We start from the raw sequence: 17,256 nt of genomic DNA, 5'->3' as shown, positions 1-17,256 counted from the left end.
TTTTATTTTTAAGGTACTGATAATGCTGTTCATGAAGTTCATGCACAAGTCTGGCTGCATTTACCTAAGGAGAGCTGCCAGGGGCAGGGATGCCCAGGTCTAAGCCAGTCAGAGGAGGAAGGCAGAGAGGAGTTAACCAGCAGAAAAAATTTTGGTTCTACAGGAGCTGCATTTCTCTCCCCATATTCTAGACTTCTTTTCACAAAGAATTCCCAGCTAACTTCAGTAATAAGTTCTGAAGCCCAGGTGGTTTTTTCATCCCCAAATGAAACCACAGAACAGGATAAAAACACTCAAAAATATACATCCACAGGCCTAAGGCTTCAGATCATGCAGCCAGGGATCAACTACAGAATAATTAAGGCTGCAGGGACCTCTGGATGTCCTCTGCAGATGGAGATTCCTCCACCCCTCTGGGTCCCTGTTCCAGTGTCTGACCACCCCTTCATTGTGAAAGGTTGGGGTTTTTTTTCCCAATCTGAATTTCTCCTGCTGCAGTTTGCACTTGTTGCCTCTCATCTGTTTACTGAGCACCTCAAGGAAAGTCTGTCTCTCTCTCCTCTGTAGACCCCCATTAGGAAGCTGCAGACAGCAACAAGGTCCCTGCTCAACCTTCTCTTCGCAAGGCTGAGCAAACCCAGATGCCCCTGCCCCTCCTTATACTTCAGGTACTCCAGTCCCCTGACAAACTTGGTGGCCTCTGCTGCACTTGCTCTGCTACCTCAATGTCTGTCTTGTACTAGAGAGCTCCAAAAATTGACATGGACACCTCTTACCACTGCTGAGCAAAGAGGAAACCATACCTTTAACCTCTAGTCTGGCAGTGGTCTTCTCGCCAGCTGCATGGCAGCTATACTCCCCTGAGTCTGCACGGTTCAAATCATGAACCACCAGCGTGTGCACATTCCCCTCCTGCTTGATGCTGCACTTCTGGCTGGAGCGGATCACGGCTGTGCCTTTCTTCCATTCCACCGGGACATCAGGCTTGGACACCTCACAGGACAAGTGAGCCGTGCCACCCTCCTGCAGCTCCAAGCTGTGGAGCGCCTTCACAAAGGTGACCGGAGCAGCTGTGGAGAAGAGGGTACCAACGCTGCGGCAACCGCCTGATCCAGCATTGCCCCCAGATCAGAACTGGGTGCCTATAGTTACGTTGTGAACCAGATCAGAGAGGAATAAACAAGATAAGGTATTGACATGGCCCATCTTTCAAAATCATTTTATAGAACTTAATGGAAGGATTTTCAGAGGGTTTGGCCCTTTTTTGGAGTAAATACGACCTAAAACATCTTAAGTAGGAGATTAATTCAGAGCATATTCTTGACATTCTTCAGCATTGATTCTGACATATCTTAGCTGCTTGTTTCAGGATACGTTGGATGGTTTTCCAAAGACGTGTGCTTCACTCCGTGGAGTATAAAAGAAGGACTGAAATAACTAGCTCAGGTGTACATATCTACCTCTTAAATGCCTAAATTATGTTAGCCAAATTTCCCAAGATTTTCAGAGAACCCTCCTCCCAAATAAACATCTCCAGAAGATAAAGCAATATTGACAGTGCTTACCAGTACCTTCTAAATCCCTCTTCCTAGGAGGTTGCTCACCTTGGACCGTTAGCTGTGCTGCTGAGGTATGCTGCCCAACTTTGAAACTGATGGGCCCACAGTCTTCTAGCGTCACCTTCCTCAAGATCAAAGTGTGACGCGTCCCTTGGACTCGGATCTCATTCATTTCATTGGATTGCAGGGGAACATCCCCCAGGAACCACTGGGCATCCTGAGTTGTTTCCCGGGACAGCCTGCATTCAAACACTGCGTCTTCTCCTTCATACAAAGTGATGTCCTTCAGAGTCTCCACTACGGTTGCTGCTGGTTCTTTATGGAAAGGTCAACAGAGTTTGATATCTACTTTCAAGTGATGCTTTCTGGGTTAAACATTTCATTATGCTCTTTCTTTACAGTACTCTATTATTTGAAAGAATGACCACAAAGCACTAAATGCATGGAAATGTAGTTACACGGGCACGTAGTAACATGCTACACTCTTAGAGATGCATAACGTATGTATGTGTGCGTATATTTTATGCACAGATATATGATAGGTTATAAAGTATACATGTTATGTTATATCGTGTGTATAATAAATATTTAATATATATTTATAATGCAATCTATGCATTGTGATAGCATTTTCAACCGATTTTAGTGGGTGACATTAACATTAAACCACAAAACCATCGACTAAAGACCCATTTCTGATTCCCTAAAGATAACTGTCCCTGTTCTTATCCCTCTGAAATTACTCTCGTCTCTGAGATCCCCGTGATTCAGTTGGGGCACAGGACAAGGTCTAGCTGTCAAATTACTTAACCATGTGCCCCTGCCATGGTACCAAGCTCTGTTCAGGTCTTCCCCACGCGAAGCCCCACCTTTCACGAGCACAGCTGCGGTGGTTTGCTGGTCCCCTGTGTCGCACGTGTATTCCCCAGCATCAGCTTCGCTCAGGTTGCGAATCGTCAGCTCTGCCACAGACCCAGCTTGGCGCATCTTGTATTTGTCACTTGGTCGCAGCACTGTCCCGGCCTTCTTCCACTGCACAGAGGCATTTGATTTTGAGATTTCACAGCTCAAAGTGATGGTGCCACCTGCTTCGGCTTGCTGGTTCTGGAGTGGTTGCGTGAAGATTACTGGCAAAGCTAAACAGAGATAAATCAGAAGAAAAAAAATTACTTTTCCTTGCTGACTATGTCACTAAGCCTTGTGTTTAGTGAAACTGTGGTGCCATTCCAAATTTGGTTCAAACTCAATTCCAAAATTACTTTAAAACCCAAACAAGGAATGACAGAGCGTGCTGGTTTTCCAGGAGCACTAAGCAATCCCCAAGAGTCACTGGGCACTGCACACACCAAGCACCTCTGGGAGTACATTCCTTTATACAGGAGCGGTCACACGGTCACAGATGTGGGCTCCTGAGCAGCTAAGTGCACGTATCTCCAAATGGGTACCAAAGCCACAACTCAAAAGCCTATGCCTGATATCCAAGTTCTTTGGTATTTGGGAGGGTGCATGGAGAAACATCATTACGTAATGCTCCTCATTTGAAAACTGGACCCAAAAGAGAGACGAACTCTGGAAGTCTCTGCACTGATGTTTATCACTGATGGGTCAAGATGGAGTTTTGGTGGGTTGATTTACAATGTGCCACATACAGAAGTTTAGTTCCTCAAGTCCAGTTCCCTAGAGGAACTGTGGTGGCTCCACAGTTACAGCTGAATTGGTATTTACAAGGAAAGGAGATGGAGCTTTAGAAATCAATGAATTCACAGGAACTGGGTGGCAGACGTGTATAAGAGGAGAGAGATCTGAAGGTGCTTGCAGATGATGTAGGAATGGATGGTGTATTCAGTGGGACAGCTGGGCAATGTCTGGGTTCAAGGTTTTTGTACAGCTTCATTTGCAGTGAAGGCATCCCATTGTGCAGCTAAGTCCCACAGCCCTAAGGCTCTTAGGAGCCAGCAAAGGAATAAGTAGGAGAGAGAAATCATGTCTTTGTGAAGACCTGGTCTGTCAGACTGTGTTACTGTTGATTCAGAAATCCTCATCACAAAAAAGGACCAGACTCACTGCTGCAGAATCCCTGAATCTTACATATGGAACATCTAAACTAACCTAGAGCTCCCTAACGCTCATCACCACAATCACAGAGGTTCGTCTCCAGCATCCTTCAGCTTTAGATTGTGGGTGAGTAGCTCCACAGCAGACCACATCTGCTTCATCTCATACTTATTGCTGGCTTGGAGCAAGAATGACCCTTTTCTCCACCTCACTGGTACATTGTGTTTGGAGAGCTCAGCAAGAAGGGCAGCCATAGGGACTTCCTTGGCTTCCTGGTTTTGGAAGGTTTTCTTCCAAAGAGTGCTGGAGCAGCTGGTACCACACATAGAGACACGAATGGACAGCCACCATCAGAGGATCTGCTTACATTACAAATATTCTGGCATCATTGGATCCTGAAGTTAGTGTGACAGCAGGCGGGTCTCTCTTCATGGAGAGCCCTCAAGGGATATTTCAGAAGATAGCACTTCACAAGAACCTCCTGGCTCCTTTTTATTTTAGCTAATCTTGTAGCTCAGAAAAAGTCACATTAATATACTATTTGTAACAGCACCAGAGTGGATTTTAAAAGATAGACATATTGGCATATTGCACCCATTTTTAAGACCCTGGGTGCTAGAAGTATTTAAGTGCCTTGCTCTTCAGCTGGAGCTGAGCGCCCAGGTAAGTTCGGGCACTTTGACTCTTGAGCACTGTTTGCCCAGGTGGGACTACAGTTCAAAGGACTGAGGTGGTTAAGAATCAAAACGGTCTTATTTTAATTTCAGTTCCAGCCTTGTTTTTCTGAATGACCGGAAACAGGCCCTTGGGTCTAGGACTGGGGAAGCAGTTACTACGCTTGTGCCCCTCCATGTTCATTGCTCAAGTCACCACAGGACTTAACATAACTTCTGAAAGCAAAAGGACTCAGCTGCTTCATGCCAGCAAAGTACCTCTGAGTCAAGGACAGTAGGTAACACCCTCTCGCTAGTACTAAGCCAACAAGTTTCTCATCTTAAAAAAAAGAAAACAAAACCAACCTACCTTTAACGGTTAAAGTGGCTGTCGTTTGTTCATTTCCATTATCACAGGTGTATTTGCCAGAGTCTTCTGGTTTTAAATGATAAATCTTTAAGGTATGGATTGTCCCCTCCTGCCTGATTTCATACTTGGAGCTTGGGGAAATCACCTGGGTGCCCTTCTTCCACTTCACCGCAACGTTAGGCTGGGAGAGCTCGCAGCGGAGGGTGGCTGTTTCTTCTTCCTGCAGCTCTGTGCTCTGTAATTTCTGCTTAAAGACTGGAGGTGGCACTGAAATTCCAAACACAGCAAAGGCATTTACAGTCACCTGTATCGTGTTTCCCTGCAGTGGTAAAGCTACAGCTGAACAGTTAAGTATTAAAAAATACTTCTGTGTTACATATTGGGGGGGTTGAAACAAGTGAATGTATTTTGGATGAAAGCCACTCACAAATATTTGTTGAAGTTACTGAAGTGCTAATCAAAAACTTTATGGGTGTTTGAACTGGTTCAGATGGGATTTGAGAATTTCTTCAAAACGGCGTTAGAGAAAGAAAGACTCCGAAGAAGAAGAAAAAGGAGAGTGGAAGCAATGAAAATTACAGATCTGTCAATCCACCTACTGGAGCTACCCCAGTAATTTCTCTAGAAACCAGTTAGCTTCGGGACCCTGGTGATATCCCCACTTTCTATCCGTAGCGATGACAGTATACGAGACCGCATCAGTATATCACGCATGCTCTGAAGCACAGGTACCCTACTCACATGAGCTCACAAGGGAGGAATGACGGCCCTGAATTTACAATAAGCAAACTGTTACCTGTTCTCACCAGTCCTCTTCCTTTCCCACATCACAGAGAGACCTTACCTTTTACTGTGAGCTCTGCTGTTGACGTGTGGGGTCCCACTCGGAAAGTGATGGTGCCAATGTCCTGCTCAGTCACCTTCCTTAATGTCAGGGTGTGAATCTTTCCTTTTTCCACTGAGATCTCATTCATTTCGTTATTTTGCAGAGCAACATCCTGCAGCTTCCATTCAACGTCCCTTGCGTTCTCATGAGAAACCTGGCACCGAAACGTGACATCGTCCCCTTCAGACACCACCATGTCCTTCAGGCCACTCACAATGGTCACGTCAGGCGCTGCAAATGATCCAATTAGTAATCAAGCCATGAAAGGGAAAACATGGATCAAATCATAGAATCATCAAATAATATAGGTTGGAGGGGACTTCTGGAGGTCATCTGGTCCAACCACTGCTCAAAGCAGGGCTAGCTTACAGCAGGTTTCTCAACACCTTGTCCAGCTGAGCTTTAAGTACCTCCAAGCTTGGAGATATCACAGCCTCTCAAATCACACGCTTCAAACTCTGCTGGTTCACTACTGTCAGCGTACTTGGTAACATGGCCAATATCTTTCTGTTAGTGGTTTTATTGCTTGCCCTTTCTCAAAGACCTGTTGCATATTGATTTTTTAATTGCGTTTGATACCATAATTGGGTGAACTCTAGATGCTAGAAATAATCAACCAGGATTTTTAAATTTTTTACATTTACACTTAGATATGAGTAACGTGAAAACCTGATCCCCTCCACTGTCTTTTTGCAAACAGAACTGCCTATGCTCCATGCTGGCACTCTAAACTGGCTCTGTGCTCTTAGCAGGACTTACTGGATTAGCGTGAGCACAGGGCATTTGTGCTTCAGTTTGCCAGAGTCCTGCTTCTAAGGCCAGCTGGGCACCTGCAGATCTGTGCAAAGATCATACAGAGAGCCTGCAACAGGCAAAAGCTGTATGAACCCCAGATCTACTGGGGAATGCAAAGGAGAAGCAGCTCAATCTTCGTCTGAGCAAATACAGTTGATATTCATACAAGTGAGGTCACCATCTGCATGAAAAATGGTGCAGCTGGGCGTAATGTACAGAGTATCTATAATATCGAGTGGCCTGCAGTGATTGTTCCACGCTAGTGGTCCAACCTGAAAGCAAGCTCTGTCTGTCATGACGTTAAGGCCAGATGCAGCTGCCATGTGACTGGAAGCTGGGGGTGAACCATCTGTTCACTCACATGCGTATGAAGTCAAGCAAATATTTCAAGCCATGAGTCAAAAATTACAGCTGCCTTCTCCTCTCCTGCCCACCAAGTGAATTTTTGCTTCAGTGCGTTCATTGAGCACAATATTTTTTTATTATACCCTTCCTATGCTCTGTGTTTATCACAATAGTCTGTCACAATGGTTTATCACAATAGTAACAGTTATATTGCAAAACCTTAGCTTCCTAAAGTGAAAACCCCCTTGTGCCCCAGTAAATGGGTCTTGCCTTTCACGGTCAGTTTTGCAGAGCTTGTCTCATCTCCAGCCTTGCAGGAATACTCTCCAGCGTCACTAGGCTCCAGGCGGTGAACGCGCAGCTCGCGGAGGGTGCCGTCCTGCCACATTTCGTACTTGGAGCTCGAGTCAAGGACAACTCCATCTTTCCTCCACTCCACTTCTGCTTTGCTAATGGAAATCTCGCAGCGCAGCCTGGCCGTTCCCCCCACTTCCACTTCTTCATTCTTCAGCTGCTGCTTCAGCTGGGGTTTGATGGCTGCAAAGTGAAAAACAATGAATGCACGATTCGTTAGCTTGAATGCCAGGTTGGGACAACCCAGCACAAGGGACCAAGGGTCTGATGCTGCAGAACAAATTTGCATTAAGTGGTTATATGGTAGTAACAACCTTTTTTCCCCTCTATAAACAAACCTGTATTCTGTATATTCCTGCTCACTGCATGGTGTTTGGACTAGATGTCCTCTAGGGGTCCCTTCCAACCCAAACCATTCTATGATTCTATGATATCTGGACAAGGAGAGGATCAGAAAGTTCCCTAAATATTTTGTTTCCCATAAAGTCAAGGGCACGCACGTTACACCTTTTACACATCTGCTCTGGATATTGAAAACTCCCATACACGTAAAGATTTTGACTAAATCTGGTGCTTTCTGATTAAAACTAGTATAAATCTGTTCATTTTTATAGAAATACTCATGACTTCCAACACCAGAAAGGATGTAAAGCTTTAAACACATCTCTTATTTCTCTGCTATCTTTTCAAAACCCTAGACCATCGACATTGAGACCTTTGAGACGATGCACAAACAAATGGACTATGTTTATTCAAGCGGGGCATGGAACAGCTCAGACAACAGCTCGTCACTGATGGAAACGAGAAGGGAATATCCACTGCGTGTGTGAGCAGTTGCACCCAACGGTTCGAGATGACCATTAATATTTCAGTGGCTGATCACAGACATTATTCCTGGTTTGCTTAAACACAGTGTTCTCAAGGTCTTCATGGAAGAGTATTACAAAAATTGAAAATAGTGATTTTTTTAAAAAGCTTTTGTAAATGAATTATGATTACTTATTGATTCAACTGAAACAGCAATGAATGCAAAATGCCAAAAATAAAGATCTATTTGAATTTCAAGGCCTCCATGATGTGGAGTTTCTTGCTTTTATCGTATCAGAGAAGGGGGTCAATGCCCTCTACACTGTGCTGTACATGCTTACATAGCCCTTCTACAAATCTTATCCCATAAGATCTGCTTTTCTGTATTCGAGGTTATGACTGAGCACTTCTTTTCCTCTTTATCTTAACTTCTGGGGTGTTTTATTCACCAATGACTAAAAGAATACCATCCACACAATTCTACAAATCCCTTTTATCCACCGTTCCATTTTGGTGCAATGCTAACCATTCACTTTGAGGACTGCTGTGCTCTGCTGGTCTCCTGTATCACATGTGTAATCAGAGGCATCTTCTGGTTCTACATTATGAATCACGAGTTCAGCTGTGCGACCACTTGATTTAATTTCATATTTGGCACACGGGAAGAGCTCCATGGTGCCTTTCCTCCACTCCACTGTTGCATTATCCTTTGTCAGCTCACACTGGAATTTCACTGCAGCTCCTTCTTCTACCTCCTTGTCCTTGAGCTCCTTTTTGAAAAGAACTGGCAGAGCTAAAGGGGGAAAAAAAAAGAAGCAACAGGAGCTTTTATTGAAGCTTGAGTCAAGTCCTGATTAACACAGTTAGACTGGCACTTCAGGGAACAAGATACTGTGCTTTGCAAGTGCTATATTCCTGGGCAGGATCCATGTTTTCTAATTTTCTTGGAGCTACTAGGAGATCTTGCTGCGTCAGAAGCAGCCATCTGCACTTATAACATTTATTTCCTTTGTTTCTTGACTCAAATTTTTCCCAGGGTTGAATTATTTCAATGAATTTCTCCTTCAGTTGATCTAACAAAGTCCTCAAGAGTAAAGAAGTTCAAAACTCTATGGACGGCCTTGGCAGATCAGGAAGGTTGTTGTCAGTCTTCTTCCAGGATTTGGAAGAAAATCTTTGTTTAAATACTTAAACCACATGTTGTGTGAGATGTCCAGACATTGTGTTAAAGCACTGCTCTTTCTTTAATTTCTCCCCAGCCATAAAGCTAGAAAGTATTTCTTCTTGAACCCAAAACTCAAATGCAGCACTGGAAGAACAAAATATCATCCGCTTCCGTTCTCATTGGAAAAATAAATAAATAAATAAAGGAAATCCTAATATATCAGATGAAAAGGAAAATATTTATAGGGGGAAGAATCATGTACTTAAAAATATTCATATTCAAACTGTTGCTTCGTGTGTTGGATGAAATGTATTGTTTTAGGAGTCAGCTTGCACCACCTACCTTTCACATTTAAAGATGCCTTGGTTTCCTGATCTCCAGTATCACAGCTGTATTCTCCTGTATCTTCTAATTTGAGATTATGTATTAAGAGTTCTACCCGGCATTCCCTCTGCCTTATTTCATATTTCTGGCTGGGCTGCAGCCCCACTCCTCCTTTCCTCCATTCCACGGCAGCACCGGGTTTTGACAGCTCACAGCACAATGTAGCTGTGCTTCCTTCCTCTGATTCCTTATTTTGAAGGGGTTGCTTAAATGTGACAGGCAGTGCTGCAAAATTTGAGAGGGAAATGTTTTAAGAGTGTTTTAGTCGGGAAAGGACCCAATCCTACCATCATTCCTCAGAATTGTCCTATTCTAATGATTCCTCAATCTTTGGGCTGCAGCTCTCTGTCTTGGCAGCAGCTTTCTTGAACCATTAAGTGAACCAAAAGACAAGGACAGATGGTGAAGTTAGAAAAGATCTGGTCTTAGAGAGTGGTCCATAGAATGGCCTGGTTTGTGATCTGAAGGAGTCAGACTTTCCTATGGAAATGTCTCCATGACAACTAGGGATGCTTTAGTCAAAGAGCACTGGGACATGCTGCCTCTTACACGAACCCTTGCTCCTTAATAAAGGTCTGCAGGTTTGCAATATTAATCGAAGTATATTTTCCCCCCAAATAAAGCTTCTGTCAACATATAAAAGATCGTTAGCGTTCAAAACGCAAGAAGAGGCAGTACGGTAAAAAATGACAATAAATGATAATGGAAGCCTCCCAAAGCATCCAAATAATGATAAATGGAAGGGGAAATCAGATTTCAGGCAAGGCCTTGCTCTGGATTGTAGAAGGGGTGGAGGAAAACAGATGTGAATGCAGTTGTTTGCACTCAAAGTTTATACTTGAGGCTCAAAACCTCAAATAATAATATAGCACATTCACATGTTACAGAAATCCTTCATCTCTTACCATCCCAACTGGACTTTATGCCCAGTTAGGCATCCCTTATGACTACTGAAGCAATCAACAACCCAAAATATAGCCATCAGCCTGCCTGGCTTATTCTCTGTTATCCATTCCAACATGCAGCCACACTCCCTGCACTCAGAGGGCAGGAGGGTTCATCATATTTTGACATCATTACAACATTTAATTGCTTTGATGCTGATTAATTACTCCAGATCCTGCAAGCATAATGTGTCATGCTCCAGTAGAGTATGTATGCTGGTACAGAACCAGCAGCAAAATCCATAGGGGACACTGGGAGATGCTCCTTTCCCTCCATCTGTATTGAGCGAAGGGTCAATACTCCGCCTACCATGTACGGTTACCACAGCCGTTGTCTGCTGATGTCCAGAGTCACAGGTGTACTTTCCTGAATCATCCAGTTCTAAGTCATAAATGACCAATTCAGCGGTGGAGCCCTGCTGCTTCATCTCATATTTCAAACCAGGGTAGAGAGTGGTATCTCCTTTCCTCCACTCTACTGGAGCATTGGGTTTGGTAAGCTCACACCTCAGTGTTGCTGTACCACCTTCTTCTACCTCGGTATTCTGAAGCTCTTGTTTAAAAAGTGCTGGTAGGGCTATAAAATAGAAATACAACTTTCAACATACTGCAGTTGGGGTTTGGAAAAGAGAAAGTAGAAAGAAAATGAAAACACCAAAAGGGCTTTTCTGCAGATGTCTCTAAACCTCAGTGCTCTAGATTCAAGGCACAAGGCTGTTTCCCCAGAGAGGCAATAGGAATATCTGCAGAACAAGGAGAAATCAATTCCATGAAGTTACATTTGCCATGAAATATATTCAAGCTTAATCTAACCCATGATCTAAAAACAGCAGAATATTTTTCCTACTGCAGAAGTAGCCAACACGTTGCCCTGATCATGGAGGAGATATTCTGAAGATCAGCAGGCAGTTGTAAGAGCTCAGATTCCCTCTTAAGGCAGGCCACTTGCAGGGGAGATTACAATTATTCTGACAGTAACATACTGACAAAATGCAATTCCCATTTTCTACCTGGTCACTCCATAAGGCTGTACAGACCATGCTATGCTGCACACATTCTTCATGAATTGTAGCCAAGTCCTCTCCACAAGTGACGCTAACACACAGCTTCTATTTTCAGAATATATTATAACCTTTTCCCTTTTTTTTCCCCCCACTTTTAAAACATTATTTTAGATTTTTTTTTTTTTTTTACCATTGACTGTCAAAGTGGCAGTTGTCTGTTGATCTCCACACACACAGGTGTAATCTCCAGTGTCCTCCACATCCAGCTCATGAATAATCAGCTTCGCAACAGCACCGTCTTGACTCATCTTATATTTGCTGCTTGCTTTGAGCACCTCCTGCCCCTTCTTCCACTCCACCACAGCAGGTTTAGTCAGCTCACAGTGCAGAGCAGCTGTCCCACTTTCTACAGCTTCTAGGTCCTTCAGGTCCTTTTTGAATTCTGGAGGCAGTGCTGAACAGTAAAAGAATTACCATAGAGAGAATGAATATTCCTAAAAAAGAAGCTAGACAAGGGCCTGGGGGAGAGGACGCATGGTACACTACTGAGCCCTGATCCAGGTCAGTGGAACACAGTGGAATAAATCTCCCCAGCTTCCCTGGACTCTGCATCAGGGCAAGGAAAGCGAGAAGGACCAACACAGCAGAGGACAAAAACCAACAGGCAACTCATTTCTCTTTTCTAACAGAAGGAGGAAACACATAAGCAAAATCTAAAGGAAGGCAAAAGCCCAAGCAAACAGAAGGGGAATGGGAAGAGACCATAGAAACAGAGACTCGGGCAGGTCTAAGGTCTGCAGGACCTTAGTCCCAGGAATTACTTTACCATGCACTGTTAAGGAGGCTGTGGTGGTCTTGTCTCCACACACACAGGTATAATCTCCAGTATCATTCAGGTCTAAATCGTGAACTACCAGCTCCACAACACAGCCTTGCTGTCTCATGCTGTGCTTGTTGTCCGGGGTGAGGACGTGATGGCCTTTCTTCCACTGAACATGGGCAGGTGCCTTGCTGAGCTCACAGTGCAAAGTGGCCATTCCACCTTCCACCGCTTCCTTGCTGGTCATTTCTTCTTGGAAAAATGGAGGCACAGCTGAAGGATGCAGGTAAAAAGCATTACTAACCAAAGATATCTCCAGGGATGCGTGAGAGCAGGAAGTGACAGGGGAAACTTGTGAAGGTTACGGAAGGGTGAGCATCAGCAGCAGAGAGAGGAAAGAGAAATGTAAACGTCCACGTGGGAATATATACCCTAATCCTTTTGGGTTTATGCTGGCTTCCTACTAGCAAAATTTCCCTGTCCTCAAGAGATTTACCAGTTTCCATGTAAGAAAAACTAAAAATTATCTTCTCTGAGCTCCTTAGTTCACACATGTGTTGCTGTCTTCCACAAATTTCTTGCCTTTCCACTCTCTTTTCCTACTTACAGAGCAGCCCTGCTGAGCTCTGTGTGTTGGCACAGCTCCGTACAGATCATCTTTCCTTCTTCGTTGAGATACCCTTGAAAAGACGCATCCAGGGCTCACAGATTCGTCTTGACCCCAAAAAAAGATCTCAAGATGCTGAATCCCAGCCTGGTTTTGTGTCTCAGAACATATTTTCCCCAGTTTTATTTCCTTGAAATATATTTGGTGACCTTAACATATGTCCCTCTATTAACAAGGTGGGATAATGGGATACTCCGCCTCCTTAACAAGGCTGGATATCTCAGATCTCAAACTTGATGACTCACTCCATAGTGGTAGCGCTAAGTTAAAATAACCACATTTAGCCTTCTTGCTTTGGCACATTTCCCCATCTCCAGCAGCGTTAAGCTGAAACACCAGTTTTGTTTGCACAGCAATTGGTTTTTGCAACAAAATAGGACCAAAAGGAGGTCACAGAAAGAATTTATTCATTCCTGCCTAGAAAAATCAGACTCCCTATGCAAACCTATCTTGGTACATTAGGACAGCAGTTCTGGGCACAAAACCCAGTATAAACGTAACTTAGCACAGAAGAAATTATAACTAACACAGTCTTATTCTGAATAGTGCTTATTACTCCCTACATTAAAATGGTAGGTATTGAGAATGCCAGAAAGGAATGGCAAAGAATAAACAGATTTGTGTTTTAGAGAATAAACATATGAAAGGAAAGATCAAAGAATAGTTTATATGCTAGGAAAGGAATGCCAGAAGGGAAAGATGGCGGGATAGCAAGTTTGTGTTTAAGGAAGGGAAAAGGCAAAAGGATGGCACAGAAAAATGCAGACTGGTATTTTTCACCATACCCAGCCTGCAGGCCCATCAGAGGCAGGGAATGCCATTGCAAATTAGTGGAACTTCAGTTAATAAGGTTGAACAAACAGCCATGGAAAATTGAACACTGGGTAGTAGAGGACAGACGTTTCCAGTTAGGAAATAGGAGGTCAAGATTGGTTTTACCCTGTACTGTTAAGACAGCCGTAGTCTGGTGCTCTCCACACACACAGGTGTAGTCTCCTGCATCCTCCTCAGCTATTTCATGAATCACCAGCTCTGCCTTGGCCCCTTCCTGCCTCATTTTGTATTTCTCACTCTCTCTGAGAATCCTCTGGTCCTTCCGCCACTCCACCGGAGCAGCCTTGGTGAGCTCGCAGTGCAGGGCAACTTCTCCACCTTCTTCTGCTTCCTTGTTCTTTAGCTCCTCCTTAAAGAGTGGTGGCAGAGCTGAAGGATGCAACATGGACAAATGGTCATCAGAAAACCAGAATTAATATCCTGATTTCTTTTTCATGCTTGGGATTATTTCCCATCACGCCTCCCTTTCTCAGCCTATCACAAACAGGCTTAGCTATAGCCAAGTTCAGGAACTCTGAAAGCGTCCTTCTTCAAGTGGGACACAGTTCCACTTACCGTAAGAGATCAGTTCCTTGGGTGCCTGTTGGTTGTTATGGTGAAAAAACAGCACAGAAAGATCCAGATCTCAGCTGAACAGCACTCACAAATAACGCTGCTGGATACAGGACTATTTTTCCTACACAGATGTGATTCTTGGGGGCTGGTATTGGTTTTTTTCTGGTTTGTTTTTACTTAAAACTTACAAACCCATCTACATGAAATCAGCCAGATTTCAAAATAAATCTACTTCTGGTTTTAAATTGAAGTCTGAAGGGCCATTACATGTAATAAGAATTTCAGGTTCTATTTCCCATTTTGGAAATCAAACCCCAAAGACAGAACGACCTTTAGGAAATAAATAACCTTCAGAAAAACAAATTTTTAACATTTGCCCACAAATGTGCCTTGTGCACAACTACTGTAAGCAGGTACAGGACACAAGCAGTACCTCCTGAATGCCTCAGAAAAAGTCCATGTCTCAGGAAAGCCTGAGGGGAGTGAGAAGGTTTTGGAAAAAAGCTGGAGGGAACAGAACTGGGCCTCTCTTTGACCAAGATTATTTTACTAGTTCCCAGTAAGCCAAAGAAGAGTATAATTGCTGCTAACCTGTGCTGTTGGGGGTTTTTTTAATACCTAACTGTCAAGGTAGTCATGGTCCCCACACACAGAGGTGTAGACTCCTGCATCCTTCAAAGCTAGGTTAGAGGTAAGAAGCTCTGAAATAGTAACTCTTAACTCATTCTGAATTTCTGACTTATTAATGAATCTGGTAACCCCAGAGTAGCCATGGCCAGGACACCGAATAGAATGACATCTCCTCCTTCTTGCCCAACCCTTACTTCTCCTTCGAGCAGTGCTTGGAGAGCAGAGGGCCTGACAGACCATGGAATCATAGAGTCATGAATGCTTTGGGTTGGAAGGGACCTTTAGAGGTCACCCAGCCCAACCCCCCTGCAGGGAGCAGGGACACCTTGAACCACATCAGGTTGCTCACAGCCCCATCCAACCTGGCCTTGAATGTTTTCAGGGATGGGGCCTCCACCACCTCCCTGGGCAACCTGTGGCAGTGTTTCACCACCCTCATTGTAAAGAATTTCTTCCTTCTAGTCACCATACATGTGTGTTCTGGAGAAAACTGTGGTTGGCTGAAGTGAACCATGAGGAAGAGCTGGAAAACGTAAATGTCCAAGAAGAGGGGATGAGGACAGAAAGATACTTCTAATTTTCTCCTTTTAAAGGGGGGCAGATGAAAAATGCCCTGAGCTTGTCTTTCTCAATAAGAAATGAGCTATACATAGAATGAAGAAAAAGGAGAAAAAAGCCACAGACATGCTGCTGACCCAGGGCAGAAACAGCTGAATTTCAGTGTGATGTCTATCTATAGAACTATTTATCAATTTTAATAAGGTCTTTTTACCATGAACTGTTAAGGTTGCTGTTGTCTTCTGGTCACCACAAACACACGTGTAATCTCCAGCATCTGTTACTTCTAGATCATGAATGACCAGCTCTGCAGTGGTGCCAGGCTGCCTCATTTGATATTTGTCACTTGCTTGGAGCACTTTGCACCCTATTTTCCACTGCACTGGAGCTGCTTTGGTTAATTCACAACGCAGAGAGACTGATGCTCCTTCTAGTAGTTCTTCATTCTTCAGTTCTTCCTTGAAAAACACTGGCAGGGCTGGGAATGGAAAGTCAATAGATAGTGTATTCAACTAAGACCTCTGCATTTGCAATCAGCATCATGGATTCCCTACCAAAGCTCAAACCTGGCCAAGTCAGGGACTTCAGCCACTGAGGCTGAGTTTATCACTATGATGATCTGGAAAACTAAATCCAGCAGTGACAGTAAGAAAAGAAATGCCAGGCTGACAGGTGAAAGCATGACAGGATGGATGGATTTGACATGCAACCTAAAGAATTTATCACAGGGCCGCCCCTCCATGGGGGCAGGGCATCTCAGCTGGCCTAACAGGAGCATTCCCAAGGCCCTATTTGCTTAACCTTACAGCACAGCAGTTTGTCTGCACGGAGAAACAGTCACGTCCTCAGCTCCCTTTTCAGGAACACCAGGCCAAAATTAAATGTCAGAATGAGAAGTTCTCCTTTCCCAAACACAAATTAATTCTTAGGAAAAAGCCTAAAGCTGATAGGTGAACACTTTGTACAACAACAGGTCGTTTCAGAGAAAGAAAAACGTGAACAGTCATCTGCAAGGCGAATTTACCATTCACTGCCAGAGAAGCCGTGGTGTGTTGGTCTCCACACACACAGGTGTAATCTCCCGCATCCTGCAGCTCTAGATCACAAATTTCCAGCTCAGCAAGGGCATTATCCTGCCTTATGATGTATTTTTCACTTGCCCTGAGTATTTTGTTTCCTTTCTTCCATGACACAGCTGCAGCCTTGGTCAGCTCACAGCACAGAGTGGCTGTTTGGCTTTCCATGGCTTGCAGGTCCTTCAGTTCTTCTTTGAAAACTGCAGGCAGGGCTGAAGGTCATAAAATGGACAGAGGACATTAAAAATGACACGTGGCACACAGGCAATGGGAGGGATCGGGTGGTACAGAAGCAGAGAACATTTTAGGGTGGAAAGAGTTTCCTTTCCTCATAATTCTGGGACATTGGACAAACCACTAGACAGAAACAGAAAATCAGTCTGGATGCAACCAGACCTTAGAGACAGCTTACAGATTTAAAAAACCAAATTCAGCCAGAGGTGAAACACACAAGCAATAGGGATGAGCTAGTAGAGAAAAACACAATAATACAGATATACGTATAGGGTTTTTACCATGCACTATCAAGGCAGCTGTTGTCTCTTGTTCTCCACACACACAAGTGTATTCTCCAGCATCTTTCAATTCTACATCATGGATAAGCAGCTTCATGACCGTGCCCTCCTGTCTCATTTTGTATTTGTCGCCGACTTTGAGCAAACTGCTTCCCTTTCTCCACTCTACTTGAGCGACCTTGCTCAGCTCACAGCGCAGAGTGGCTGCTTGACCTTCTGTTACCTCCTCGTCCTTCAGGCTTTCCTTGATGCGTGCGGGCAGCGCTGAGGATGCAATGGA

General features: G+C 44.1%; 1 protein-coding gene across 1 annotated transcript in view; it reads right to left on the bottom strand.

Annotated features, from left to right (window-relative positions):
• The window catches only part of OBSCN (obscurin, cytoskeletal calmodulin and titin-interacting RhoGEF), a gene marked incomplete at its 5' end in the record, with an annotated part of 163,633 nt that overhangs the window by 86,451 nt on the left and 59,926 nt on the right, over positions 1-17,256 (bottom strand). Inside the window, 15 exon segments of the mRNA XM_035892522.1 lie at positions 804-1,070; positions 1,605-1,874; positions 2,429-2,695; positions 4,638-4,904; positions 5,482-5,754; positions 6,934-7,200; positions 8,351-8,617; positions 9,332-9,598; positions 10,628-10,894; positions 11,512-11,775; positions 12,148-12,414; positions 13,748-14,011; positions 15,600-15,863; positions 16,410-16,673; positions 16,977-17,240. Coding sequence (XP_035748415.1) covers positions 804-1,070; positions 1,605-1,874; positions 2,429-2,695; positions 4,638-4,904; positions 5,482-5,754; positions 6,934-7,200; positions 8,351-8,617; positions 9,332-9,598; positions 10,628-10,894; positions 11,512-11,775; positions 12,148-12,414; positions 13,748-14,011; positions 15,600-15,863; positions 16,410-16,673; positions 16,977-17,240 — 3,999 coding nt within the window.

Source organism: Egretta garzetta, unplaced genomic scaffold, assembly GCF_000687185.1.
Source record: "Egretta garzetta isolate BGI_Z169 unplaced genomic scaffold, ASM68718v1 scaffold124, whole genome shotgun sequence".
In the NCBI taxonomy this organism is placed as follows: Eukaryota; Metazoa; Chordata; class Aves; order Pelecaniformes; family Ardeidae; genus Egretta; species Egretta garzetta.
Note: the sequence above shows the minus strand (reverse complement) of the source record. Positions and strands in the feature narration are given on the sequence as shown.